This window comes from Tinamus guttatus, unplaced genomic scaffold, assembly GCF_059628265.1.
Source record: "Tinamus guttatus ecotype Peru unplaced genomic scaffold, ASM5962826v1 Tinamus_guttatus_pri_ptg000356l, whole genome shotgun sequence".
Lineage (NCBI taxonomy): Eukaryota > Metazoa > Chordata > Aves > Tinamiformes > Tinamidae > Tinamus > Tinamus guttatus.
This window is the reverse complement of record NW_028288890.1, coordinates 3,856,867-3,879,744: the sequence shown is the minus strand read 5'-3', so window position 1 is coordinate 3,879,744 and position 22,878 is coordinate 3,856,867. Positions and strand designations below refer to the sequence as shown.

The following is a 22,878-nucleotide window of genomic DNA, read 5'->3' as shown; positions in this document are numbered from 1 at the left end:
CACACAAATAAGCTAGCAGATCATACCTACTGGGCTGTAGTCCTTTTTTGAATCCTCCTTTTTCTGATGGGGCAGGATGAATCTGTAATCTATGCTGTCATGTACCCAGCCTTTTTCAATGAATAATCCAGGAACCTCATCTGAAAACAGCCAATACCTGCAAAGAACACATATATAATTAGGGGTACCTGTGTCCACTTCTGACTACAGTCACACACCATCCATCTTCATTTGCACAAGGTGCATCTATGGGGGGAAGAATCTGTGGGCTTGACTCCACAAAAACCAATTTTATATCATTAGTACAACCACAGTTCAAAGGAAAGATTTTCATTACAAACTACTTTAAGAGCCTTCCTGTGCAACAAACATGAAGAGAAGACAGAAAGTAGATTCTTGGCTGCTGATGCAGCACTTGAAGCTCCACTGGACAGCAGATATTGACCTCCATGGCAAGGCCAGAAAAGTCTGGCAAAACAATGGAGGGTGGTTATGCTCTGACAAAATACCCCCTTCTCCTCTCCTCTGCAGTTGAAAGTTGACAAGGAGTTTTCCAAGTAACCTTCAGAATAAACACTCCTTAGCTGCTCCTGTCTGTGAAAGTCAGTACCTGAAGGGAGACCCAGGGCAGGGGATGATGCCCTTTCCTACCTGTTGTGGTTACGATCCGTGCCGATCGGGGTCCTGCGCATCACCAGCTTGGCTTTGGCAATTCCATCCTGGAAAGTTTTCTCAGCTGCAGCCTTATGCCTCCGGATTCTCTCTTCCTCTGCTTCTTTCTCCATCTTTACTGTTGGAATTAGCACAGAGAAGCGTCAGTCATCTTCTACCGTATCTAGAGATCAATACCCTCCTTTATTTTACCAGGTTGGGGGTGAGGGTGTTGGAAACGGAATAATTTATTAATGACAAGGTTAATATTCTTTTAACACAGCCATCCACCTTTTACCTCATCTTCCACCCTTCATTCTGGAAAAACAAAAACAAACAAACAAACCAAAACACCAAAGTGAGGGGGGAAAAAAAAGTCAAGTCGTAAGAATGAACTAGGAGAAGGGGAAGTTTGGATGACAAGTTTGGACCGTAGGGATTATTCCTCATTACATATCAATAAAACAGTATCCATTGCTTTTCAACCCCATAGAGTAAAGAGTTGATGGTCTTTCTTTAAGTAGAGCACAATGTATCACAAAGACAGCTAAAACTTCGGGAGTAGTCCAGATATGACAGCATGGAAATCAGCATGGATAATGGATACCTGCAATTCCATGGCTGCAGCTGTGGGGAACACTCTTCCCAGAAGCTTACCTCCCAAACGAATGAATTTGGGGCACACTGGTCAACTGTGCCAGCTTCCGACACAAGCATTGAACTAACAACACTAATAAGAAGTCACCTATCTCGACTCCTCGTGGGTTCCAGACACGCTATCAGGGCGGGTTAACGCCGGTGTGTACGGGTCATTCTCTGGCTGCTGTCCAAAGGAGAAGGCCAACTCCTGCTAGGACTTTTCCCAAGGCACTGCCTACTCTCTCTCTTGCAGCCATTTTCTGTATCTAAATAGGTTTGATAAGAGTTGACTGGTAAATACCTGGTAAGTCTATGAAGTCCTGCCAATGTAATTGGTCCTGACTAATTGGAAGAAAAACGACAAAAAACAAACCCTTGCATTTGTAACACCAACTCCATACACTAACTTGTAGGTAACAACACCAGTGGCGCAGCATGGGAACCCTGTTGTGTTCTGCTGTACCAGAAGGCCCTCTGCAAGCAGCTGCCAAATCCATGTTTATAACTGCCAGCTCCTCCCTAAACTTATCCCTGAAGCTAGAAGTAGCAACATCCATTCCCACGGGGCGGAATGCCTTCCACCACCGACACCCGCGCACTCCTGCAGCAGGAGACCGCACTAGGGCACGCACTGCCGCCCCCTTTGACCAAAAAGGAAACTGAGATTAAGTGATTTCCCAGTGATTTCACTTCTTTGGCTCCTTCACAAAACTTGCTAAGGTCACCCCATTTCCCCATTCATACAACCTTTATTTATTTTTACTAGTGTTTTTATCTGGTGGCAGTTTAAGTCATGATATATTTCAATGTATATTTAAAAGCAATCCACTTTCAGCTGACAAAAGAGATCCCCTCTTCCATAGGGAGCCAAGTGACATAATGAGGACCTCCCAGCTGACAGCTCACTGACAACAGCTCCAACCTCAAACAGATCCTGCATGAAGAGAAAGCAAGGAGTTGGTTTAAAAGGAAACAAACAAAAAAATCATTCAGATGCCCATTTTTCACCTGTATTATTACTACGATATTTGCCACAGCTATTGAAAATTAGTCTCAAGAAGCACAGCCTGGCACTGACTGAATTGCTGAAGGGTAGTTGGGAAAAGATAGGGTAAAGTTATCCAAGTTTTACACAGTCACACATTTAGGGAGAGGAGGATTGAAGCAAAATGAATTCAGTGATCTTCCTAAACAGGTGTCCTTAACAACCCTCGTACAGGCAGTGCAAAGACAGATACGTAACAGCCCTTGAATTGTTTTTCCATGAACACATAACCTAACTGGAGCTACAATACAACAGCATCTCTTTCCATGGAATGGCAGGGTGGAAGAAATAGTGCAAAAATCATACTTTGCACTTATTTTGGACCCAGAAAGACCACAGACTTCACCTATTATTATGAAATAATCAGAGATAGTATTCTGGAAGCAGTACTACCAAGGCACCCTTCACTTTAATGAGGCTAAAAAAAAAAAAAAAAAAAAAAAAAAAAAAAAAAGGTCTTGAAGAAACTCACCATCCAGTCAGAATATTAAACTAATTTCAATTATATTTGAAATTTGCATCACACATTTTCATGCTTTCTTTCTAAGTTTTCCAATTCTGTAAACAAATATCCAGTTTTTCAAGAATCCGCATCCTCCTACATTAAACATAGCTGCTGACTAAGAGCCCTTAGCCCTTCTCGGATGGCCTTCCTCGATCCCTTCCTTCCAGGGCCAAGAACCCAACCAGAACAAGCTGCCACCAGCAAACTCCCGCATGCCTGAGCACGGGACACGGGTATTTTTCCCAGCCATCTGCAAAGATCAGTGGTAGCAGAAATGAAGGGAAGAACAGAAACTGCAATTTTCTCATGTGACAAAACTGCTCAGTCAAGATGAGAACAACAACAGAAACCTTGAGAGTTTCTCCCTGCCTGTCACCTTCGTTTGTGCCTGCAGGCTAATCTTAGCTGCTACTCTTCTCTCTAGCAGGCCTTCTTTAGGCACACAAATTTCCATTTCTCCATTTTCTTTCAGCAGAAATTAGTTAGAAATAGCCTATTGCTTCATGAAGTATCTGATAAGGACAGAATGCCAGTGCCAGAACAAGGTGGAAATGGAAGCAATGAGGCTTTTAGTGTCAGGAAAACAAGAGATATTGGCTTCCTGTACTGAGGCAGGACTAGGATTAACTACAGAAAAGTCAAGAAAGAACAAGCCCTCATTTTAAGAGTAGCTTAGAAGAATTGGCGGTGACCTTTATAGGTTTAGCCAAAGAGGCTGGTGCTCTTAGCGCTGTCACTACTGTGGCAGTATCACTAACAGCCTCCCCTGACCACAAAACAGCATAGATACATATCTACAGATACACACGCACGTATATCTACTCATACGTGGTTCACACCAGCTGGACCATGACAGAATGTGTTTTATCAGCAACTGCTCTTTGGTTCCCCTGAAAACATTAATGTTATCCACAGCAAGTGTAACAAAAATGACCAGAAAGTCTGTACAAAGAAAAACGGCCACACGAAGCTCTGCAGCAGCATACGAGACAGCTCTAATGATGGTATTTTGTTTTTCTGCATTTTTTTATTATTATTATTTTTTCCTTCCCAGAACAGAAACCACATCAGTTCCCAATTCGGAAGCCTGTGCAGGACTGCACAGTGCACCAAGATCTGTTAGTTTATTTATGCCTCGGTACCAGCTGCTTAATGGATAAAAGGAGGCTCAGGAGCCTGAAATGTTAGGATTTGCTATGTGGAAAGGAAATAATACGAGGTCAAACCTTAATGAAAGGCTGAATCCTTCCTTCCTTGCCACAGACACCTTTTTTTTCCTTGCAGAATCCCCCCAGATTGTACTTCCCCAGCACCAAAATCGAATGATTTTTAATTATCTTGATCAACTCTGTACTTGCCATCAAACAACTGGAAAACTCAAGAATCAACTCAGAGACAACCAGCTACAGCATATGAGATGCTTGGCACTTTATTCTGGAGAGAGAATAGAGCACCACCGGATCTTCAACTACTCCAACGTGGAAGAACCAGGATAACATTTAAAGGAAATAAGTCAGCAAGAAGCCAGTTGGACGAAATGCAACCAGAAAACCCAGGATTAGTAAGAATTTCCTCTTTGCCTTAGTTTGGGTGTGGTGACAGCGAGGAGACAGCTCAAAAACAGAACGAGAAGGGTCAGATCTCAGCAAAAAGAAACAGGCCAGCAGTAAGAGTCTACTTTTACCAGCAGAAACGAGTTTAGAGCAGCAAGAGTCAGGATTGTTGCATTGCAACTTTAATAAGGGTCTCCTGGACAGATAGAAACTAACCTGTGCTGGAAGCAGTGCAAGACATGGCATGAGTAAACAAGCCTCCACTGAACCCTCTGCTGATGAGAATCAAGCAGACCAACTTTTATCTGTTTTAGATATTACTGATACTTCTGAGACTCACGGCTTTTAACATAAGATCTGAAAGGACTACTTATTTTTCAGGTGAGGCATAGTTGTAACCACTGCACTCCTCAAGGAGCCCAGGGAAGCCCACGTTACTCAGCTCTTCTTGGTCATGTAGAGCAAATGCTTCCAGATTCCAGCGGACACACTGGAGACTCCATGTGGGAAACTTTTTCCTCAGCCATTTCAGAAGGAAAATGACAACCTAGATGAGTTAGACTGTCCACTTACACATGTCTATTATCCACATTTACTACAATATATATAGAAAAAATTCCCCTGTGGCGTGATTCTGCCCAAGTGTTTTGTGCTTCGCGTTGCATATTCCTTAGGAAAAAGCACCACATAGAGGTATGCAGAATTTGGTAATAAAACTGATGACTGGCAGAAGTCTGAGCAGACAGTTTATATTTATAAGCTTCCATAACTAGTTGTTTAAAATGAGATGCTAGAAATTTATAATCTGTGCCCTCCTTGGGAAAAAGGAGCTAACAGCTACTGACAGTGCATATAGCACCAGGGCCAGCAGTAGCTGCGGGAACTGGTCGTTGGTCAGGAATTGTCTCCTCTGCGCATAAGAGAGGCAGAAGAGATTGGACAAACGTGACTTCCTACGCCAGAACAAAGTGCCTGTTCTTCAGCTTTCACGAGTCTGACAGGATTAGAAAGTCACAATACAAAGGATGACCACACATAAAAAAGCAGTTACTGATTCTTTCCCCTGAGATGGTGGATTTTGAGCCATAAAAGGAACATCTAAAATCTTTCTGAAGCTGTCACTCAAAGTTCTACAGCCGTTGAACTGTACTTCCCCAACCAGGTAGCTCCTTGAACTCAGGTAACAGTCTTGGAAACAGACTTGTGAGCTTTCAACATTAGATTCTTTTATTCTCTCCTACTGTGTGACACACACACATGCTCTACTCCACTGGTAGTTTTCTTACCTCTCATTTGTCTTTCCTGTTGCTCCCTCTCTTTCTTGGCTTGGATGGCAAGCAGGCGCCTGCTCTTCACGGCACTGATCATATCATCAGCCTCTACTTCTACCCGGTGCTCTATTTTCACTAGCTCATTTTTTTTCTTTTCGTTTCTCCCCATTGCATTCTCATCCTTCCCATTCTCCTTGTTCTTGGCCACCATTTCTTTCCGCTTCTGTTTCTCTGCTCTCTTCTTGTCGTTCTCTTCTTTCAGGGCAGCAAGACGCTCCTTCCACAGCTCAGCAGACATCTGCTGCTTGGCCTCCACATGGTCCTGCACGGAGTAAGTCATCAGAATCCGGTGGCAGAGAGCTGCCAGTATTTGCAGTTTCTCTTCAGGAGTCAGCTCAAAGAACTCTGATGTCTCCAGTTTCTCCAAAAACTCATCCCGTACTTCATTATCCTCAAAAGTTGCTGAATCCTTGCTTTCATCCACATTATCCGAGACCTCACTTTCCTCTTGTACATCTGACTTGCGCAAGCACAGGCGGACCAGCTCGGAAGCAGAGTGCAGAGTAAGTGGTATTTCAGAGAGCTTCATGCCCAACTCGGCGTAATCCTCAGCAATTTCATCCTGCAGCAGCGTCTGCAGGAGAATGACCAGCACCCGGTTCAGGTAAAGAAAGCCCCCTTTCTCTGCACAGAGCGCTTCCATCAGAGAAACTGCTGTAATGGGATACTGAGCATCTGGCATCAACAACCCTGAATAGCAGCTCAGGAATTCTACCACCATGGCTACATCCCCAAAGAGAGTATTGGGCAGTCCTTCTGGAGTATCAACCAGTTTAAAACTAGGCAAGGTTTTCCCTTTAAGATCTTGGTCCTCAAATCTTTTCTGATTTTCCAGTTTTTCTTTCATTTCCTTCTCCTTCCGCTCCTTCGCTCTCTCCTTCAGTTTCTCTTTCAGCTTCTCCCTCTTCTTCTTCAGATACTCCTTTCGCTGCTCCTCTGTCATGGTGGCCCATCTCTTCCTGTGCTCTAGGAGCTCGTAGCGTTTCTGCACCAGCCCTCGTAAGTCTTCGGGGAGACGGGCACGATCCTCATTTGAGAGCAACCTGGCAGTTTTGGAGATGATGCAGGAAAGGGCACTTTTCTTGTCTTCCCGGTCTTTGTTTTCTTTGTAATAGGCAATGAGATGGAGTGCTGCAGGAGGCAGTTTCTGGGGTTTGCTGGAAGACCTAGGGGTGCCTCCTGAATTCCTAGGAGACCTGGACACCTTAGTGGTACCTTTTGCCATGTCCAGTAGTGTCATTTGTTTCATCTTCATCTTTGGAGCCTTCAAGCCTTTTCTAGGAGATTTTGATTTCCCAGATGATTTCTGCCCATTTAAAACCCTTTTGCCCCTCTGCTTTTTGTCCAAGGATTTGTTGTTACCCTTTCCCAATCGGCTCCTCTTTGGAATGTGAAAGTTAGGGCCAAGTTTACCAGGTGACACTATTTTCATCACCTCTTCCAACTCCTCTTTGGGACATTTTGAGTTCTTAGAGTTTTTCACTTTCAGTGGAGACCCAATAATAGACTTCTCCAAATGCACGTGACACCACAGAGTAGGGCTCAGCGGCTGACCCAGGGATGATCCATCAGCTTTGGATTTCTTGGAAGGTTTTCTGTCTGGTGATCCGGAGCTCTTCCTCTTGGTTGATGGGTTGAGAGTCATATACTATAATTAAAGCAAAAATATTCTACGTTAATATTTTAAAGCAAAGAAAAAGTGATGGATATTGGAAATCTAGTTCTTGCGTCAAGCTTGAGCAAACTTGATTGTTTTCAAACCTGATTATTTGAGAATTTAATTCTAATGTTACTGGATAGCTGATCATTTAAAGCTGATTTTTAAATAGTCTAGCTTTTAGCCTACTTTCACCACAAAAAAGTTTGACTCACAAAAAAGTTTGACTCAGAGTGAGACTGGCTTCAGAAGCATCTCAGCATCCCAAATTCAGGTTCAGAGTGCATTCAGTATTAATTAATGAGAAATGAAAACATAAAAAAGAGTGAAAAATACAACCTAGAACATGTGCAGAAATATAACCTTTAGGTTATGAGTAAAGTTACCAGAAATTATGAGCTGAAAAATTAAGATTATTAGAAAGAAAAAAAAAAAAAAGGGAAACTTGTAGTAGTAAGCATACTAAAAATAAAAAAAATGCAGTCAAAGAATTACTTACATGCAAATACACAATGTGATCAAGTTAGAAGTATTTTTATGACAATCCTGACTCCTAGATTTTCATTGTTATCAGGCCTTACCCCTCATTTAAGGGTCTTCATTACTCCAATAGAGAAATCTACACTGAAGATAGCAGACTACTCGAATCACTGTTTAACTTGGTTCTGCAACAATTCTGTGTTGACATTTTTGCTGAAGAAAATTATTTAAGCTGAAAACATTCAGAACTGCTATGAATCATGATAATTACAAATATCAGATTTGCAGTTCATACCATATATTAAACTGTCACAAGCACAAAGTTACTTTGCCAGAACACTAATTCTAGATTAGTGCATTCTTCAGACACTTCTCAGCGTCTAAAATTCAAGGGAAATTCAAATGGGAAATGTGCCATGGAAAAAGCCATCCCTAAATATAACGCTAAGCTTATGGAAGTCACATTAAAATGTTACAGGTGCATATTTTTTCTTTACTCCAAGCATGCCTCTGCCCATCAGTGCTCCAAATAAAAACCTTGCACACTACCACAAAAAACCTTCTAGTAAAAAGGGTGAACCCAAATACTAGAGCAGGGTAAATGCAGCTCATATAAGAAGAATTAAGTTTTTAATTAAATGAGTTTGCAAATTTGTAGAAAATCCCAAGGAAGCTGTCTTCCTAAAGAGAAAAATGATATACCAGATACTTCTGTTCTTGTTATACAACGGAATTTGACAAAGCTTGAGTCCACATGGACACAGGCTTAGCAAATAAAAAGATAGTTCTTTCTATACCCAAAGATGGATTCTAAGACAGCAGGATTGTATGACATTTACTCCATTAACAGTGTATTTGGATGGTCACTGCAAAGGACTGAGGACAAAAACATCTCAGCTATTTAGTGCGTTCGGTATATTCAATATGAAGATTTGCAGGATCTGCTGTGGAGTTAACCAGGGAATCCTGGAATTGATGGAAAGCATGCAACAGGATTTATGCAAAATCATCTGATACACGACCCAAAACGCACAATATCATTTGTGAATCACTTGTGCACAGATTCTTATATTTAACTTCCTTCATGGAGCGAACAGCCATCCCTCAATCCAGTACCACAGAAGGACCAAGTATTGTACAGTCAGAGATATCAAACTCTTCCACTTTGACCATGAAAATGCTCCAATAACAGATATTACCAGGTAAGGACTATAGCTCTTCTATTTTTCCCCTCACATAAGGAAATCCCATTATTTGGAGGCAAGTAATGAAATCACTCCTGGCAAAGCTAAGAAAACACGGTCACATCAAAGCTTGTGGTTTCAATGTGGATTGCTGTTTCAGATATTCAAGTGATTTAACCTCACAAAGAGCAGAACTCTTTTCAGAAGAGCAGACTTCCCTGCTCTGCATCTTTCTAAATTTAAGCTCAAGAGCACCAAAATCCAACAGACCCACAGAAGCCTTAGCCAAGACTTTCTCACTTATTCCCCACCACTAAATCCAGAAAATATTCATAGAAATTCTTACCTTATGTGGGTCAAGCAGGAAGTCACTAAATTTACTGGGCAGAGCATATTTCTTCACTAACTCATCCTCCACGACCCACGGGGCGTTCTCGCCGGTGCCGGCCCGTAGCGCGTTGTGACGGATGAAGTACCTCAGGATCTCCTTGTTGGGAGGCCGCTCCGTACGGACCAAGCTATCTGCTGGTACGTTGCTGATGATCTTGGAGATAACGTAAAAAGACAGACTGTTCATATTCAGCTTTCAGTGACGTTATAGATGCATCTTATACAGCAAAAAGGAGAAGTGACCATTATAATGTTTCAGATCTGCAAACCCTCTCTCTGAAGCTCAATGTGACAGAGATTGGAAGAAGATTCAGTTAGCTAAAAAGGTCATCAAAAACAACGTATGTTGTAGTTTTCTTGCTAAACTCTGTTGCTTTATTTAGCAACAATAGAAACTTCTGCTCTTCCCCGGCACGTGTTTACTACCAACTTAAAAGCTTTTACATATCAGTGTTCTGGTTTTTATATTTTTTCCCCTGAGAAGAAAGCAGGAGTTCTGCAAGCTGTACTCATTAAGTTGAGGTCAACACTGCCTTTCTATCAAATTAGCAAACAGATAATAAAAACCACACATAGCAGTACAGTAGCAACACAGTGCTTCTTGAAGTGCAATTGCTTATGACTCATCACAATTTCAGTTAGAACTAACATTATTAATATGAGTTTACCTCTGACCAACCTTGATTAATTGTCTGACCAGAGATTAGGCAGTTCACAGTGACAACTCTCAAGCTGACCATATCATTGTGACTCGGTTGTAGAAACAGCCAAGTTCATCGTCCTAACAGACAACTGCATAAATACAAGCAACCCACTCCCAACCCCATGACTGCTTCAGGGGGTTCTATATTGTGCTGTATAGGCAGACTGAGCATTTATTTAAATCAAAATCATATGCTCATGTTATACCAGAAAGAACCCAAGCAGTCATCTCACCTTATCTTCATTTTTCAGCTTCACATCATATTTGTGTGGCAGAAATTTAGGTGGAACCCACTTCTTTTCCTCCTTCTTCAATGAAGTAGGAAGCTTCCGAGGAGATCTACGTGCTCGATCGTCTGGAAAACAAACGAGGAAAGACATTAAGCAACTTAGTGTCAAGAGCGAGAAAAGTGAAATCCACATTGTGCCTGGAAGTCAATCTCCCCTAATTGCCATGTATAGAGGAGCTGGTTAAACTTGAACATCAGGAAAAATTCCCAAATCCTGGTTTAGAATCATTCTAAAAGCGCAGGCTGGGAACAGAGTCCCAAAATAGAAGATAGCACCAATCTTTTAAGGACTATAAAGGACCAGTTGAACTGCTTAAACAAATCTTTTTATGGAAAGGAAGCTCCAACCAGCTATATGAAGACAGAAAACTTCTATGAGGTTCATAAAGAGGAAAAAGGCCTTTAACACCTAAATCTCTCTAAACATTCCAGAGTTGCTGCCATGATCCCTAGTTGTCTGACATCCTACATCTCAACTAATTCTATTGCAGGAATTACTAATTCTAAGTTAAAATAACTTTTGAAATCATTTACCTTCATTGGCTTTAAAGTGTCACAAAACTATTACAAATGTCTTACTATTATTAGCCCATGTACACATTATTAGCCCATGTACACATGGGCTAATTAAGCTGAAGATTTTAAGCTTTTTAAGACAATTTTTTAAATTATTATTCTTAAGGTGAATGTAACCAAACGGAGTAAAGGGGGAATCACCTGAGAGCAGATATTGGGTCTACTATTTTTATATTCGGGCTACAAATAATAACCACCTATAATTAAAACAAGCTCATTGAAGATCCTGATCCTCAAACCTTTCTGTTTGGAGGCATAACTCAAAGCAAATGCTAAAGCAAGCATGATGGATGGAAATAATTATTTACTAAGTACATAGAGAACGCAAGTCATAAGATGCTAGATCCAAGTCAAACATGATTTATACATGCATATATATATTTTATATATAAATCTCTTAAATTTTGTAGAAAGAGTCACAGTGCATGTGAAGCGAGACTAACCATCTCATTGCGCATCAGGCTGCAAATTAACTTTTGTTTTCCATTTCTCAAAAATCTTGGTCCTATGCTTTGCTTCTCTGGTCATTATTGAGCAGAGAGCAATGGAAGTTGCTTACAAGACACCAAGTTGTAAGAGATCTGCTTTGAGAGATTTGCTTTAAGGCCTTCCAAGTGGTCAAGTGTTACCTTGACTGGCTGTGAGGGCAGGTTTACATTTAAGAAGTAAGAACATGTTTCTTGGACTTTAAAGGACTGAGGTTAAAAAGCCACCTCAGTGACCTACCCTTTAGAAATGATTTACTTTCTAGAGCCTAGAAGTAGGGATGAGCATTGAATTTTAACAGGCATGGTGTTGAAGGGCTTACAGTTGGTCTTGATGATCTTGAAGGCCTTTTCCAACCATAATGACTCTATGAATTGCACTAAACAGTAACTGGATTTCTGATTAAAAACAAAATACTAGGCATTTTTTTCTGAAATTATTTTTTATAAACCATATGCTTCAAGTGAATTGTACTTTAATAAGCACTTTAATAAGTACTTTAATAAGACTTACATTAGCTACACCATTGGAACCTCATGAAAGCATCCAAATGATGTTGCTCCTTCAGCTCACCAAATGTTTTGGATTTTCCAAAGCAGTATTAACTCCAGCTACAGCTCAAGCTGTAGAACCTGCCTTCAGTAGCTGACCATCAACGTTCAGGAAAAACTAGCCTTTTTCTCTCATTTCTGCAGATTTTTCTTTCCAGAGTTCAATCCCTAAGCAACTAAAAATACAAAGCCAGTTCAGACTGCACATCCAATGCAATAACTCTTGTATAAAGAACTAGGCTTAATTTCTGAAGCAGAGTAGACCATAAGCCCCACGGCACTGAAGCTCTTCTCCCTCTCTGCCTCTTTCCTGCAAGAAAACCAGCAAGTTAGACCCACCTATAACTAAAATGCTAAGGTTAGCTCTGCCCCCTTGTGTGCACACAGAAACATACAGCTTTTTGCATGACCTAGTGTCATATACAGGGTCAGCTGTGACTTTTAAATGCTCCTTCTGTACTGACCCATATTACAATGGCCAAGTATACAACTTACCAGAAAAAAAGGAAGAAAAAAAAAAAAAAAAGAAAAAAGTGCAACCAGGTGACACCCAGATACTGCTTACAGTTTCTTTCAGAATCTGAACCCACTAAATAAAGCATTTTTTTTAATGCAGTTAAGTCTCCGCTGTAGCATACTTTATAAATATCCAAATTGTTACATTATAATTTTAAGTGGACTTTCGAATATAGATAGCACTAGCTAATGAGTTTTTACATCTGTAAATCATGCTCTGCTACAGTCAAGGATATAAAAGTATTAGCAATTAAATATCCTTGGAATTAATATATATGCACATGGAAAATAGCTAAAATACAAACGCTTCCTGTTTTGATAATTTTATCACTCAACTGCTAGTGCTTTTGATTTGAGTTTTATCTTCTAAGGAAAGTGACCCAGGTGAATCCAGGTCAGGTAATGAGCCAAGTCAGAGCCTGAGCACTGCAGAGCAATCGCCCCTGCAAGAAGCTACGTCGCTCTTCAAGGGGCCACACTGCTATTTTGGCAAGACTGCAGCTGAAAGCAGCTGGTTAGATGGCTGGGCTACACTGAAAAAAGTATGTTCTTCAAAACACCCAAAAGCAAAGATACTGCTGTGAATTTGGCTAATGATGACTTATAAAACGTATGGAAAAATACCTTTTTTTTTTTTTTTTTTTTTGGAAGTGGTTGAAGAGAACTATCACCCAGTGACATGTGTAGGTCCCTGTCCAAGCACTCCTATTGCTTCAAAGGATGGGCTTAGGGCCAGGATGTTACCTGCAATTCTTTTACCTGCAAGAAGTTTTTCTTCTTCCCTGGTAATACAGACTAGTGCATGAAATCAAAACACTTTATAACATTTTCTGGTACAAATCAAAACCTGTTGATGATTAACTTTGGACTAGAGCTTGGAAGACATGGTAGTGTAGTCCTGACTTTGCTATTGATTTCTTCTTCTCTAATGGGGAAGCCAAACACACCTTCCTCAGACGTTAGCGTGGCTGTTTGGAAATGAAAGCAGCTCATTACATTTATGTGCCTTTAAGTTCAGCTATTCAGATTAGAGCTTTATTCTTTTTTATAGCACTTTTGAAAAAGACTCTTAAGAAATTTTTCAGTTTCCTCCCACTCCTCCTTTTAAACTGCACAGGACATGAAACTAATCTGTTTTTTCCTTTTAACAGTACCATTTCGGAGTCACAAAAAGCTTTGGATGTCCAGCATTTTGTACTGCAGCAAGGAGGAACAGACATGAGAAAGTGGAAGTGTGTTTCAAAGCATGCTTTATTTTGAACCCTTCAAAAAAATTTAACGCCCTTTTCTGCACTTTCTTTTCCCTTTCTGCATTTGAAAACCAGAAAGCTGAGGGGCAAAATATCAAAATAAAACCTGCTTTCAATGTCAATTGGGGAGATGAAAGAAAAAAAAAAAAAAGATGGCTTGTTTCTGACTGCAGAAGCACAAGCTTTGAACCGAGGATGTTTGTTCTGATGATGAGGTAAGGATATCACAGCAAAACTTAATGATTCCACATACACTTTTTAAAAAAAAAAAAAAAAAAAAAAAGTTTTCTTCATTCCTTCCCCCTTCCTTTCCTCCCACTTTTTTCTTAAATAAAAAAATATATGCTTAGTATACCTTCAAAGCTTGTGAGTTTCCACATACTGCTTTTAGCATTATGCCTTAAATGCATTTTCTGCTTTAAAACGAAACAGTCAGCAGCACTAATGACAAGGAAACCGCATCACTGAAGATGAAAATGTCAGGTTCATAAGCCAATAAACTCTTGAAATACCACACTGAACATTTGTAGCCCAAGATGTACACAAATTGAGCTGCTTGTTCACTCAGTTGCACCAGTTGTGTGACTGGCATGGTGTCTTACTACTTACTCATACTCTCCCTCCTGTTGTCATCCTCCTTCAGGATGGATTCCTTCTGGTTTTCCTGGGCTACCTGGCTGGAGTTCTCTTTGTCACTGGATGGGGAGTCACAAGTGCCATCAGATTTCTTTTCAGAGGCCTCTTCGTCTACTTTCTCTAAGGGATGTATTTTTAAAACCTTCACAGGCAACATTTTTTCCTTACCAACCTGTGCGGGAATAAATATATATATATATATTTATAAAAGCTGAACTTGAACAAGGAACACACACTGATAAGTGTAACACTGTGAGTAGGAGAAGCTAAAGAAAAACAAACAAACAAAAAAACACAAACAAACCCACAAAATTAAGTAAAAAGAGCCACAAACTGTTGTTTGACACAACACTTTCTTGAGGAAATCACTGTGTGTCTTAGCAAAGGGGTATAGGAGTAGTTTAAAAAAAAAAATCCTACCTGGAAGTTCTGTACAAACTGAGAAATAGAGACTACCCATCAGCAAGTTTTCAACTGTTTAATAGTGCTGCTTTCCCAGCCTAATTAAGTGTGTGGGCAAGAGGCAAAGTGCTATATCAGGACCTCCATCAGCCCTAAATGGCCTTCCAGCAGGGAGCTTTTCATAACACCTTCCCTTAAAGCTTGCCCTTACTTTTAACAGTCTTGAGTTTTCTCCATCAGTTCAAGTTCTGGAGGGAACTATTTTTTTTTTTTTTTTTAACTATTAGGACTTGCCAAGCAGCAGAGTTCAAGCTACGTCAGTTTAACACTGCTTGTCCTTTGGAGGACATGCTATATGAAAAAACTACTACACAGTAAGCACATATACAAAAGTATATATTTTTAAGTGACTAATATTATCTATAGAATCTATCTATAGAATATTAATAATATCTATATAATAAAGATATCTAATATCTTTATCTGCACATAAACAGCTCTAAAATATATCACCATTTCCTTCCAAATCAATCACTTTTTCTCAGTACAGGTCGCCCACATGCCTTTGCTTAGGGAATATTTTTCTATTTAACTACTGGAAAAGCAGGTGCTCTCCCTGGCACCATCTTTCAGCTAGTGTAAGTGGCCAACACTGGGCCTCTTCTTTTGATTATAGATTAAATAAATAAACAAACAAACAAGATAACGTGCAGAAGCATGGGAAATAATGGAAAACAGAACCTTACCTCAAAGGCACACTCTTCTCCCACCGCAAATTTGGTCATGATCTCCAGCCAAGCAGCATCTACCAACTTTTCCAAAGAGACGGTGTTGTGGTGGACTATCTCCAGTACCAGTTTCTCATACCAGATGGGGAACTCTTCCTTCAAGCTGAGCAAGGACATGAGACACTTTCGTGATTTGGGAAATAAAAGCCAAAGTGCAAAGGAGTCCCCCAGTTCACAACTTCCAAGAACATTAGCAGCCAAGGCAATGGGGCAATCTGCCTCGTGCATTACGATGCAAAGATCTGCAGGCTTTTTGGGGTATCCCCCTTCCACACTCTTCTTTTTCCAAAGCTCTTTCAGCTTCCCAAACTAAGGCATCTATTGTAGACCGAGTCATCAGCTCTATTCTGCAATCACCACGAACAAATTTGTCCCTACAATAAACTGCTTGAACTTTTTGATTCAGATGGGTGACAGGTATTAAAGTAGTCAGTGAACTCCCTAGGAAACTTATAATCCTGTTTCAGAGACAAGTCTAAAAATTGCATTTCACAGAATCTTTTTTTCCTTCACATTTAGCTTAAACTGGGTTATTGAACAATCTTTCATTAATATTCCATTTTCATTTCTGAATGTTTTCCGGAGTGGCCAATTAATTAAGCATCACTACTCAAAAGAAAGTGACATTAAACTAGTATACTTGAACTTGGTCACTTCAAGATTCTGTGTTTATAGAGGCAGCTAGATACTCTGCCCTCAAACAAGTATATTAGTGAAGAACTGAACACAACTACTTCAAGCCTCAGAGAAATTAGGACCATCAGGAAACATATATGCTTCTTTAAGAATGTAATTAACCTTCCGTTATGGGGAATTTCTCCTTAAAGGCTATTAATTTCCTTGCCAATGAATCAAAAATCTGTATTACTCTTTAATATTTGCTGTATTAAAAAGACAGCAGAAAATTTCTTAGGTAGTATTATAACAATCTCCCCAAGTAGATCAAGGAACAAGTCATAGGAATCCAAGTGAATTCATAGAACAGAGAAACATGTTGCTTGTTTGGCATCGAGTCCTGCTGTGCAGCAATCATTAAATAGCGCACACACGTGGGTTCAGCCATGGACTTGCACCTTGGAAGCAGAGAGCAAACTGGATGTCAGGCCCTACCCGCTGGGCTAGAGGGGAGGTCAGGGACAGCAACAGGGAAAAACAGGGTTGCTCTGAACACAGTAAATTCCCTGGCTGGGTTCCTTTTGTTCGTTACTGCTTCAAGGGGAGGCGATTCCCAAACTTTTACTAGTTTTACTTGTTGTATATAGTGCAATGGCAACACCAATGCAGATCTGGGAAAAACATTTACGGCTGTAGACCTCACTGATGTGAAACCCTCCAGGGGCTTGACCTTATATTTCTCCTTTACTTCCTTCGAGATCATTTTCTTCTGAAAAATTCCCATGATTTAGCTTTAAAATTGGCCAAGTACCAATGTTGAACTATTTCTGTTAAAGCGACATGAAGATGCAGAACACTTAGTAAGTATATTAGTCCAATGCATTAGTGATGGCCTCAAATTTGGACTTAATTTGCTTTCAACTCCAGAATCCCTGCATCTACTTAGTCAGTAAAAATCTACCTACCTCCAAACCAATCACATATATCACCCAAATCCACTCCTCTGCCCCAGTGCCTGAAGACAGACACGCACCAACCCCTGCGCTGATACTCACAGCTCAGCGACCTCCTGCTCCTCCTCCCAGGCTTCTTTGTGTGTCAGCTGGCTGCTCCCGGTGCTTTTGCACGTCCAGATTCGCTCGCTGTATCTTTCAAGCCGGGCTTCATACTCTCTGCAGGAGCAGCAGCTCAGGAAAACAGGATGTATGGAGCGGAAAGCACAACCAAAGTAGCACAAGACCACCAAATTCAATTAAACCCTTCCTATTTGCTTGCATGAAGGGCAAGAAACATTGCAGGGTTTACCATGGAGACGCTGCTTTCAATCCAACAGGATGCGCTGGAACTTTCTGCAGCCCAAGTGGCCGTCCTTGCTCTGCGCTGGCAGGACAGAAGAGGCCTTGCCACTGGCAATTCATCAGCTGCACTAAACACACATGGCTGAAAAGGTCTGGGTTTTGCCAACCTACTTTTCAGCTTTCTGGAGCTTATTCACTCATAAATGACACAAACGTATCATGGGCATGAGGCGCAGACAGGGTACAGTTAAGCATCTCTGTTTCTGAATGTCCAAAACCAAGAGTTGGGGAACCCTTTAATTCCATGTGCTACTGCTCTAATATCGCAAAGGGGGGAGCATTATAAATACAAGATGCAAAGTCTCAGTTTGCCCAATACTCTAATCATTTGTGGACAAAACAAAAACAAAACAACACACACAAAAATGAAATTAAAAGCAAAAGACAGTATGTCTTTCCTGTATTTTCCAACAGTAACTGTCTCCTAGGTTAGCACAGAACTAGCAGTTTTCTGATCAACAGCAATGCCTATTTCCTATGTCCCATTTAAGTGACTCTGGCCATTAAGAGCAGCAAAGGAAATTACTGTAGTCATCTGCAGGCAGCAGCGCGAGTTACAGCATCGCCTGCTCCGAGTGAGCATCTGTGCCCGTGCTCTGCTCAGTCTACCTGAAAAGTAATTATCCAACAGTGAACACAGACACACAAGGCACCTTTTGTTTTCTATGAATAGTATATGTAGAGGGATAATTATAACAAAAACTAACACAGTGCGAATCTGCATTTGCCCCATGAAAGCCTGCTTAAGCTGCCTTACCCTGACCTGAAGGAGGCCAGAAAAGCACCCTTCCCTCTGCGTGCCGTGCCTTTTCCATCAGAAAGGGAAGCACAGAGCATTCTTGTGCTAACTACAGCGGCTCAGCCCTCTGCCATGCAAGTGCTAATTCTGAAAGCGAGCACACTACAGGAACAGATTTCCCTACACTCCTGTGAAGGCAAAGTTACCAGCCACAGCAAATCACTCGTCTTGTTCGGAGCATACTTCGTTTTTCAAGAAAATCTTAGTGGGACTTAATTTTTTAAATAAAGATTCCTACTAGCAAGGCAAGGCACAGCTGCAGCAAACCTCGTGGACATTTCTCCACCAGTCCTTAGCTAACAGAAAGCTACACTGTGAACACTGACAAACAGCTACGCCATAGCCACAGCAACTGGTGCTATGCAAGAAAATAGAGTAACCTTCGGAGAAATTCGCCATTGCTGATAGCTTAAAGTTTCCTCTGTCTGCAATGGGTTTGAAAGCTGAGAAGAAATCGGCAGTTTTACAAGCTCTGACAGCACAGCTTGTGCAATGTCCCATTCTTAGATTGGGTTGCACATCCAATGGATTGGACAGGCCTCCAATAAGTTTTGAGCCCTCTGGCCAAATTTTCATCCTTCTTAAGTCTGAGGATTCAAAGATTAGGTTATTATTAAGTTTTCTTCCCCCTCCTCCCCTTTTTTTTTTTAAAAAAAAAAAAAGAGGCTGCTGTAAGTCTGACAAGACAGGCTTAAATCAATGCAACCATAAATAGCAGAACTCAGCTGCTCTGTACTCAATTTTGACCTGCATACCCGCAATGTCCAGGTAGCTCCACTGCTTTTTCTCCTCCCCCCAGATGAGTTACAGAACATGAGCGAGAAGGCCCCTCATGCTGGCCGAGCAGCACAGAGGTGGCAGGTAGAACCCAGAGTGCACAGGGCACCCGCCACCTTCATTAAAATGGCAATCGCAGATTCCATAGTGGTGTTAAGCAGAAAATCATATGGGAAAGCAGGGCTCCTGCTTGTATTTACAGCAATTAATTCTAATAATGCTTAAATGGCAGCCATAATGCTACTCCCTTCCCACAAGAAGGGCCACTAAAACCACATTCAGTCATCACAGCAGAGAGGAACCTAAACCCAAAGACCAGAGCAGTCTTCCCTCAGTGACCCCACCTCATATTACCCTGGGCTTTTCCTCTGCAAGTGCATAGACAGCACCTGGGTACCAAAAACTCACAGGTGCCATAAGTGCAAAAAAAAAGAAAAAAAAAATAAGGGATCAGCACATTTGCATTAAAAAAGTCCACAAAATTTTAATATTCTAACTGAAGCTAAGTATTTGAGATACGCCAGGGCGAGAAAATTAAGGTTTTCTTTCCTACTATGCTTGCCAGCTCTTTGTTCTCTCTAGTCCTACAGAGTCCTTTCCTTTTAGAAGCAAGAGAACAAATAAATGCACAGCTCCAGTTGATAAATACATATTTTAGCACTGTTTCTCATATAGGCAGGAAGAACCACAGCAACTTCAACCAAGGCTTCTCCTTCCTTGTATACGTGAGTGAGAACAAGCTCAGTCCCATCAACACGAAAACGCTGCTTTTAAGATCGACACCAACGTTTAAAAACAGCAGATAGAGCAATTCCCCCTCCAGATCAGCTCTGTCTCTCAAATGCAACTTAATTCCACCTACAGCTGGTCAGCTCTCGTCTAACACTGACTCCTGGCCACAGTCTTTAACTTGCATTCTAGGTTCAGCCCACCAGGTCTACCCGGCCTTTGTGGCCCAGGCATGAAAGCCCCCAAACCAGGCTCTGCTTCAAAATTCTGGGTGAGGACAAAGACAAAAATCAGGAGAATATTGCCACAAGTTTCGTGTACATCTAACAGAATCACTGCATGTATGCTATTTAGTCCTTTGCATTCAAACTGGAAGCAAACCCAATGTATTTCTGGTGATACAATGGGTCTGATTCAGGATTACAGGTGAGGTCTTATTGCTTTGCCATAACCAACCCTGCTTTCAACAAACAGCACATGGTTGGAGCTCCCACTCACACAAACGCCAAACACAATAAGAAATTTTTAAAAAAGAAAAAAAAAGAATCTGAATGTCAGCTACTTGTAAACATCCTCCCAGCAGCAACAAGTAACACGCATGTTAAATTAGACAGATGACTACCCTCTGTGTAACAGCTAAACAAAATGTATTATACAGAAAATCCCCCAGACGCTGAGAGCCAGAAAACAAAGATTTTTTCAATTTAAAGAGACCCTCTGAAAGAGAGAATAAAAAGTTTAAAAGTAAACAAGTTAACCACTGCATGTGGAGATGAGTAAGCGCCACTTAGTAACTGCTGGAGCAGCATCAGGACCTCAATAAATAGTATCAAATTCGAAATATCTGCAGAGTATCCTAATTGTTCCCACTTGTATTAGCTAAGAAGTCAAAATTACCATAAAGTAGCAATGTAAAAATATTATTTCTTCCTTGAGCAGCCAAGCTTTCAGCAGGTGACGTGCCCATGTTTCCACCCTGCCATATACAGCCTTTGACACAGATTTGACATGAGGATGGGAACCGCAGTCTTTAACTTGTACGCCAAAGGCAGTCTGACTTTCCCTCATGTTTTCTGTGCTATTAACTATAGCAACCCCACACACTGACGGCAAAGATTGTCCAGCAGATTTTGTATTTTCTGCAGACATTAAACTCTCGGCACAGGCCCCAGACAGCCCCTTCCCCACGAGCATCCGCGGGGCGATCTGGGGCTCTGTCCCCCAGGAAGTGGGCAGCTTGCAGCAGCTTTTGGCAGCTTTTACACCTCGCACGCTTGCAGGAGCGGATCCTGCAGAGCTCCAGCAAAGCAGGGTCTATTTCTGACTTTGCCCAGTGATTCATCCATCCCCGCACCCACACAATTAGCAAGGCTCATTGCAAGTCAGAGACCAGAAGCCTAGGGCTTCTCTGCAGCGCCAGGGACTCTGCACAGCATGGGTTCTCTTAAAAGGTTTTAAGGGGATCTGGCAGCAGGAGGAAGCCATGCAAAGCTACAAATAAACGTCAGAGCCTAGTAAACACCCAAGCTCTGTCACCCAGTCTATCCTCCTGTCCACTGCTTTTAGATGCTTTCCAACACATGCCCACAGGGCAGATACCTCTCCTCCTATTTGTTATACAATACTCCAATTTCCATTTTTATTGGCTTAATCTACCACTACAAGTCATTAAAAAACGTCTAAAGAACTTTACATCTTTCAGATACCTCATTTGCATGCTGTATAAGGACTTGCACATCCTTAGAACCAGGGTCGATCAATAGTTTTTCAATAGGGAAAGCAAGGAAGTTCAAAAATACATTATATTCCACCAGGCTTTGGCATAAATGAAACCCAAAGCTGGTTTGAGTAAAGACTGTTACTTTGTTACTTCTTGACATATCCCTCCCTGCATGACATTTGGATTCAAAAACGCCATTTCTTTGCATTATCTAGGACAAACAGAAGGGACCAAGCCCCCCGTCAGAGCTTCTTTGGGTTATATCTCTCATAGTTGTCTCTCTCCAACCTACCGACTCATTTGCAATTTTCTGTTCCAGTTTTTATGTCGCTCATGTTCCGAGGCGGAAGGAGGAAAAACAAAAAAACCCACACAACATCACCTAGTCTCTCATTTTAGTTTCATGATGTATATTTGCAGACATGGGTTTTCTAGAACATACTAGGCGGTTGGCCTCCCACTACGCCCAATACAATACTTTCTGCAAGAGCAGGGCATCTTTCTAGAATCCTTCCTAGTGTTTGCATGTGCTTCCTCTTTCATTCTTGCCCTGTGTCTAACACCATGATCTCTTCATGAGAAGTAATCTTTATTTTTTTTTCTTTTCATATTATCAGGGCATCTAAAGAAATGAGTCCTCTCTCTACTCACAGATCCACAAAAGTCACACAGATTACTCTCCTCAGGTGTCCCTCAGCTCCTCGGTGCCGGTCCTAAAAGGCAGTCCCAAAACCACATATTTTTTAGAAAAGTAACAGTTAAGCTCATTCTTTTCAATCACTCATTGGTCCTCACAGAGGAAATGAGCAGATTTCTATTTGGTCAGTTGGATGACTGAGCTCCTTTCAGTTTGCAAACACCACATCAGAATTCTCTGATTTGTGACATTCTCAGTCACAAACTGACTTCTCTAATTTGAAATAAATTTTAAAAGTGAGCATCTATCTTTAAATGGACACCTTCTCCAATCTCATTTTACTGAGCTGAATCCATTAGCAATGCCTATGTGCACTCAAATGCCCATTTCCTCTTCAAAAGCGACCTAATCCTTCCTAGAGGCTTTAACTGCCCATTCTTCATACCCAAGTAACAAGACTCTCTCAAATGCAAGAGCGTGTACAAGCTCTGGAACCCCTTTGTTTTGCATACTGACACGAGCACTGATGTATGTTTCTATATTTATGCACTTCCACTACAGTTTCAGTCTTCACACTCAAGTTTCCTCAGATTTTGACTCTCCCTTCACAG

General features: G+C 41.2%; 1 protein-coding gene across 1 annotated transcript in view; it reads right to left on the bottom strand.

Moving 5' to 3' along the window:
- The window catches only part of BAZ1B (bromodomain adjacent to zinc finger domain 1B), a 48,842-nt gene that overhangs the window by 24,939 nt on the left and 1,025 nt on the right, over positions 1-22,878 (bottom strand). The window contains exons 2-9 of the mRNA XM_088530117.1: positions 17,303-17,419; positions 15,591-15,735; positions 14,416-14,614; positions 10,372-10,493; positions 9,392-9,589; positions 5,680-7,372; positions 652-790; positions 27-157 (exon numbers count right to left, since the gene is read on the bottom strand). Coding sequence (XP_088386243.1) covers positions 27-157; positions 652-790; positions 5,680-7,372; positions 9,392-9,589; positions 10,372-10,493; positions 14,416-14,614; positions 15,591-15,735; positions 17,303-17,419 — 2,744 coding nt within the window. The remainder of the gene's footprint in view (positions 1-26; positions 158-651; positions 791-5,679; positions 7,373-9,391; positions 9,590-10,371; positions 10,494-14,415; positions 14,615-15,590; positions 15,736-17,302; positions 17,420-22,878) is intronic.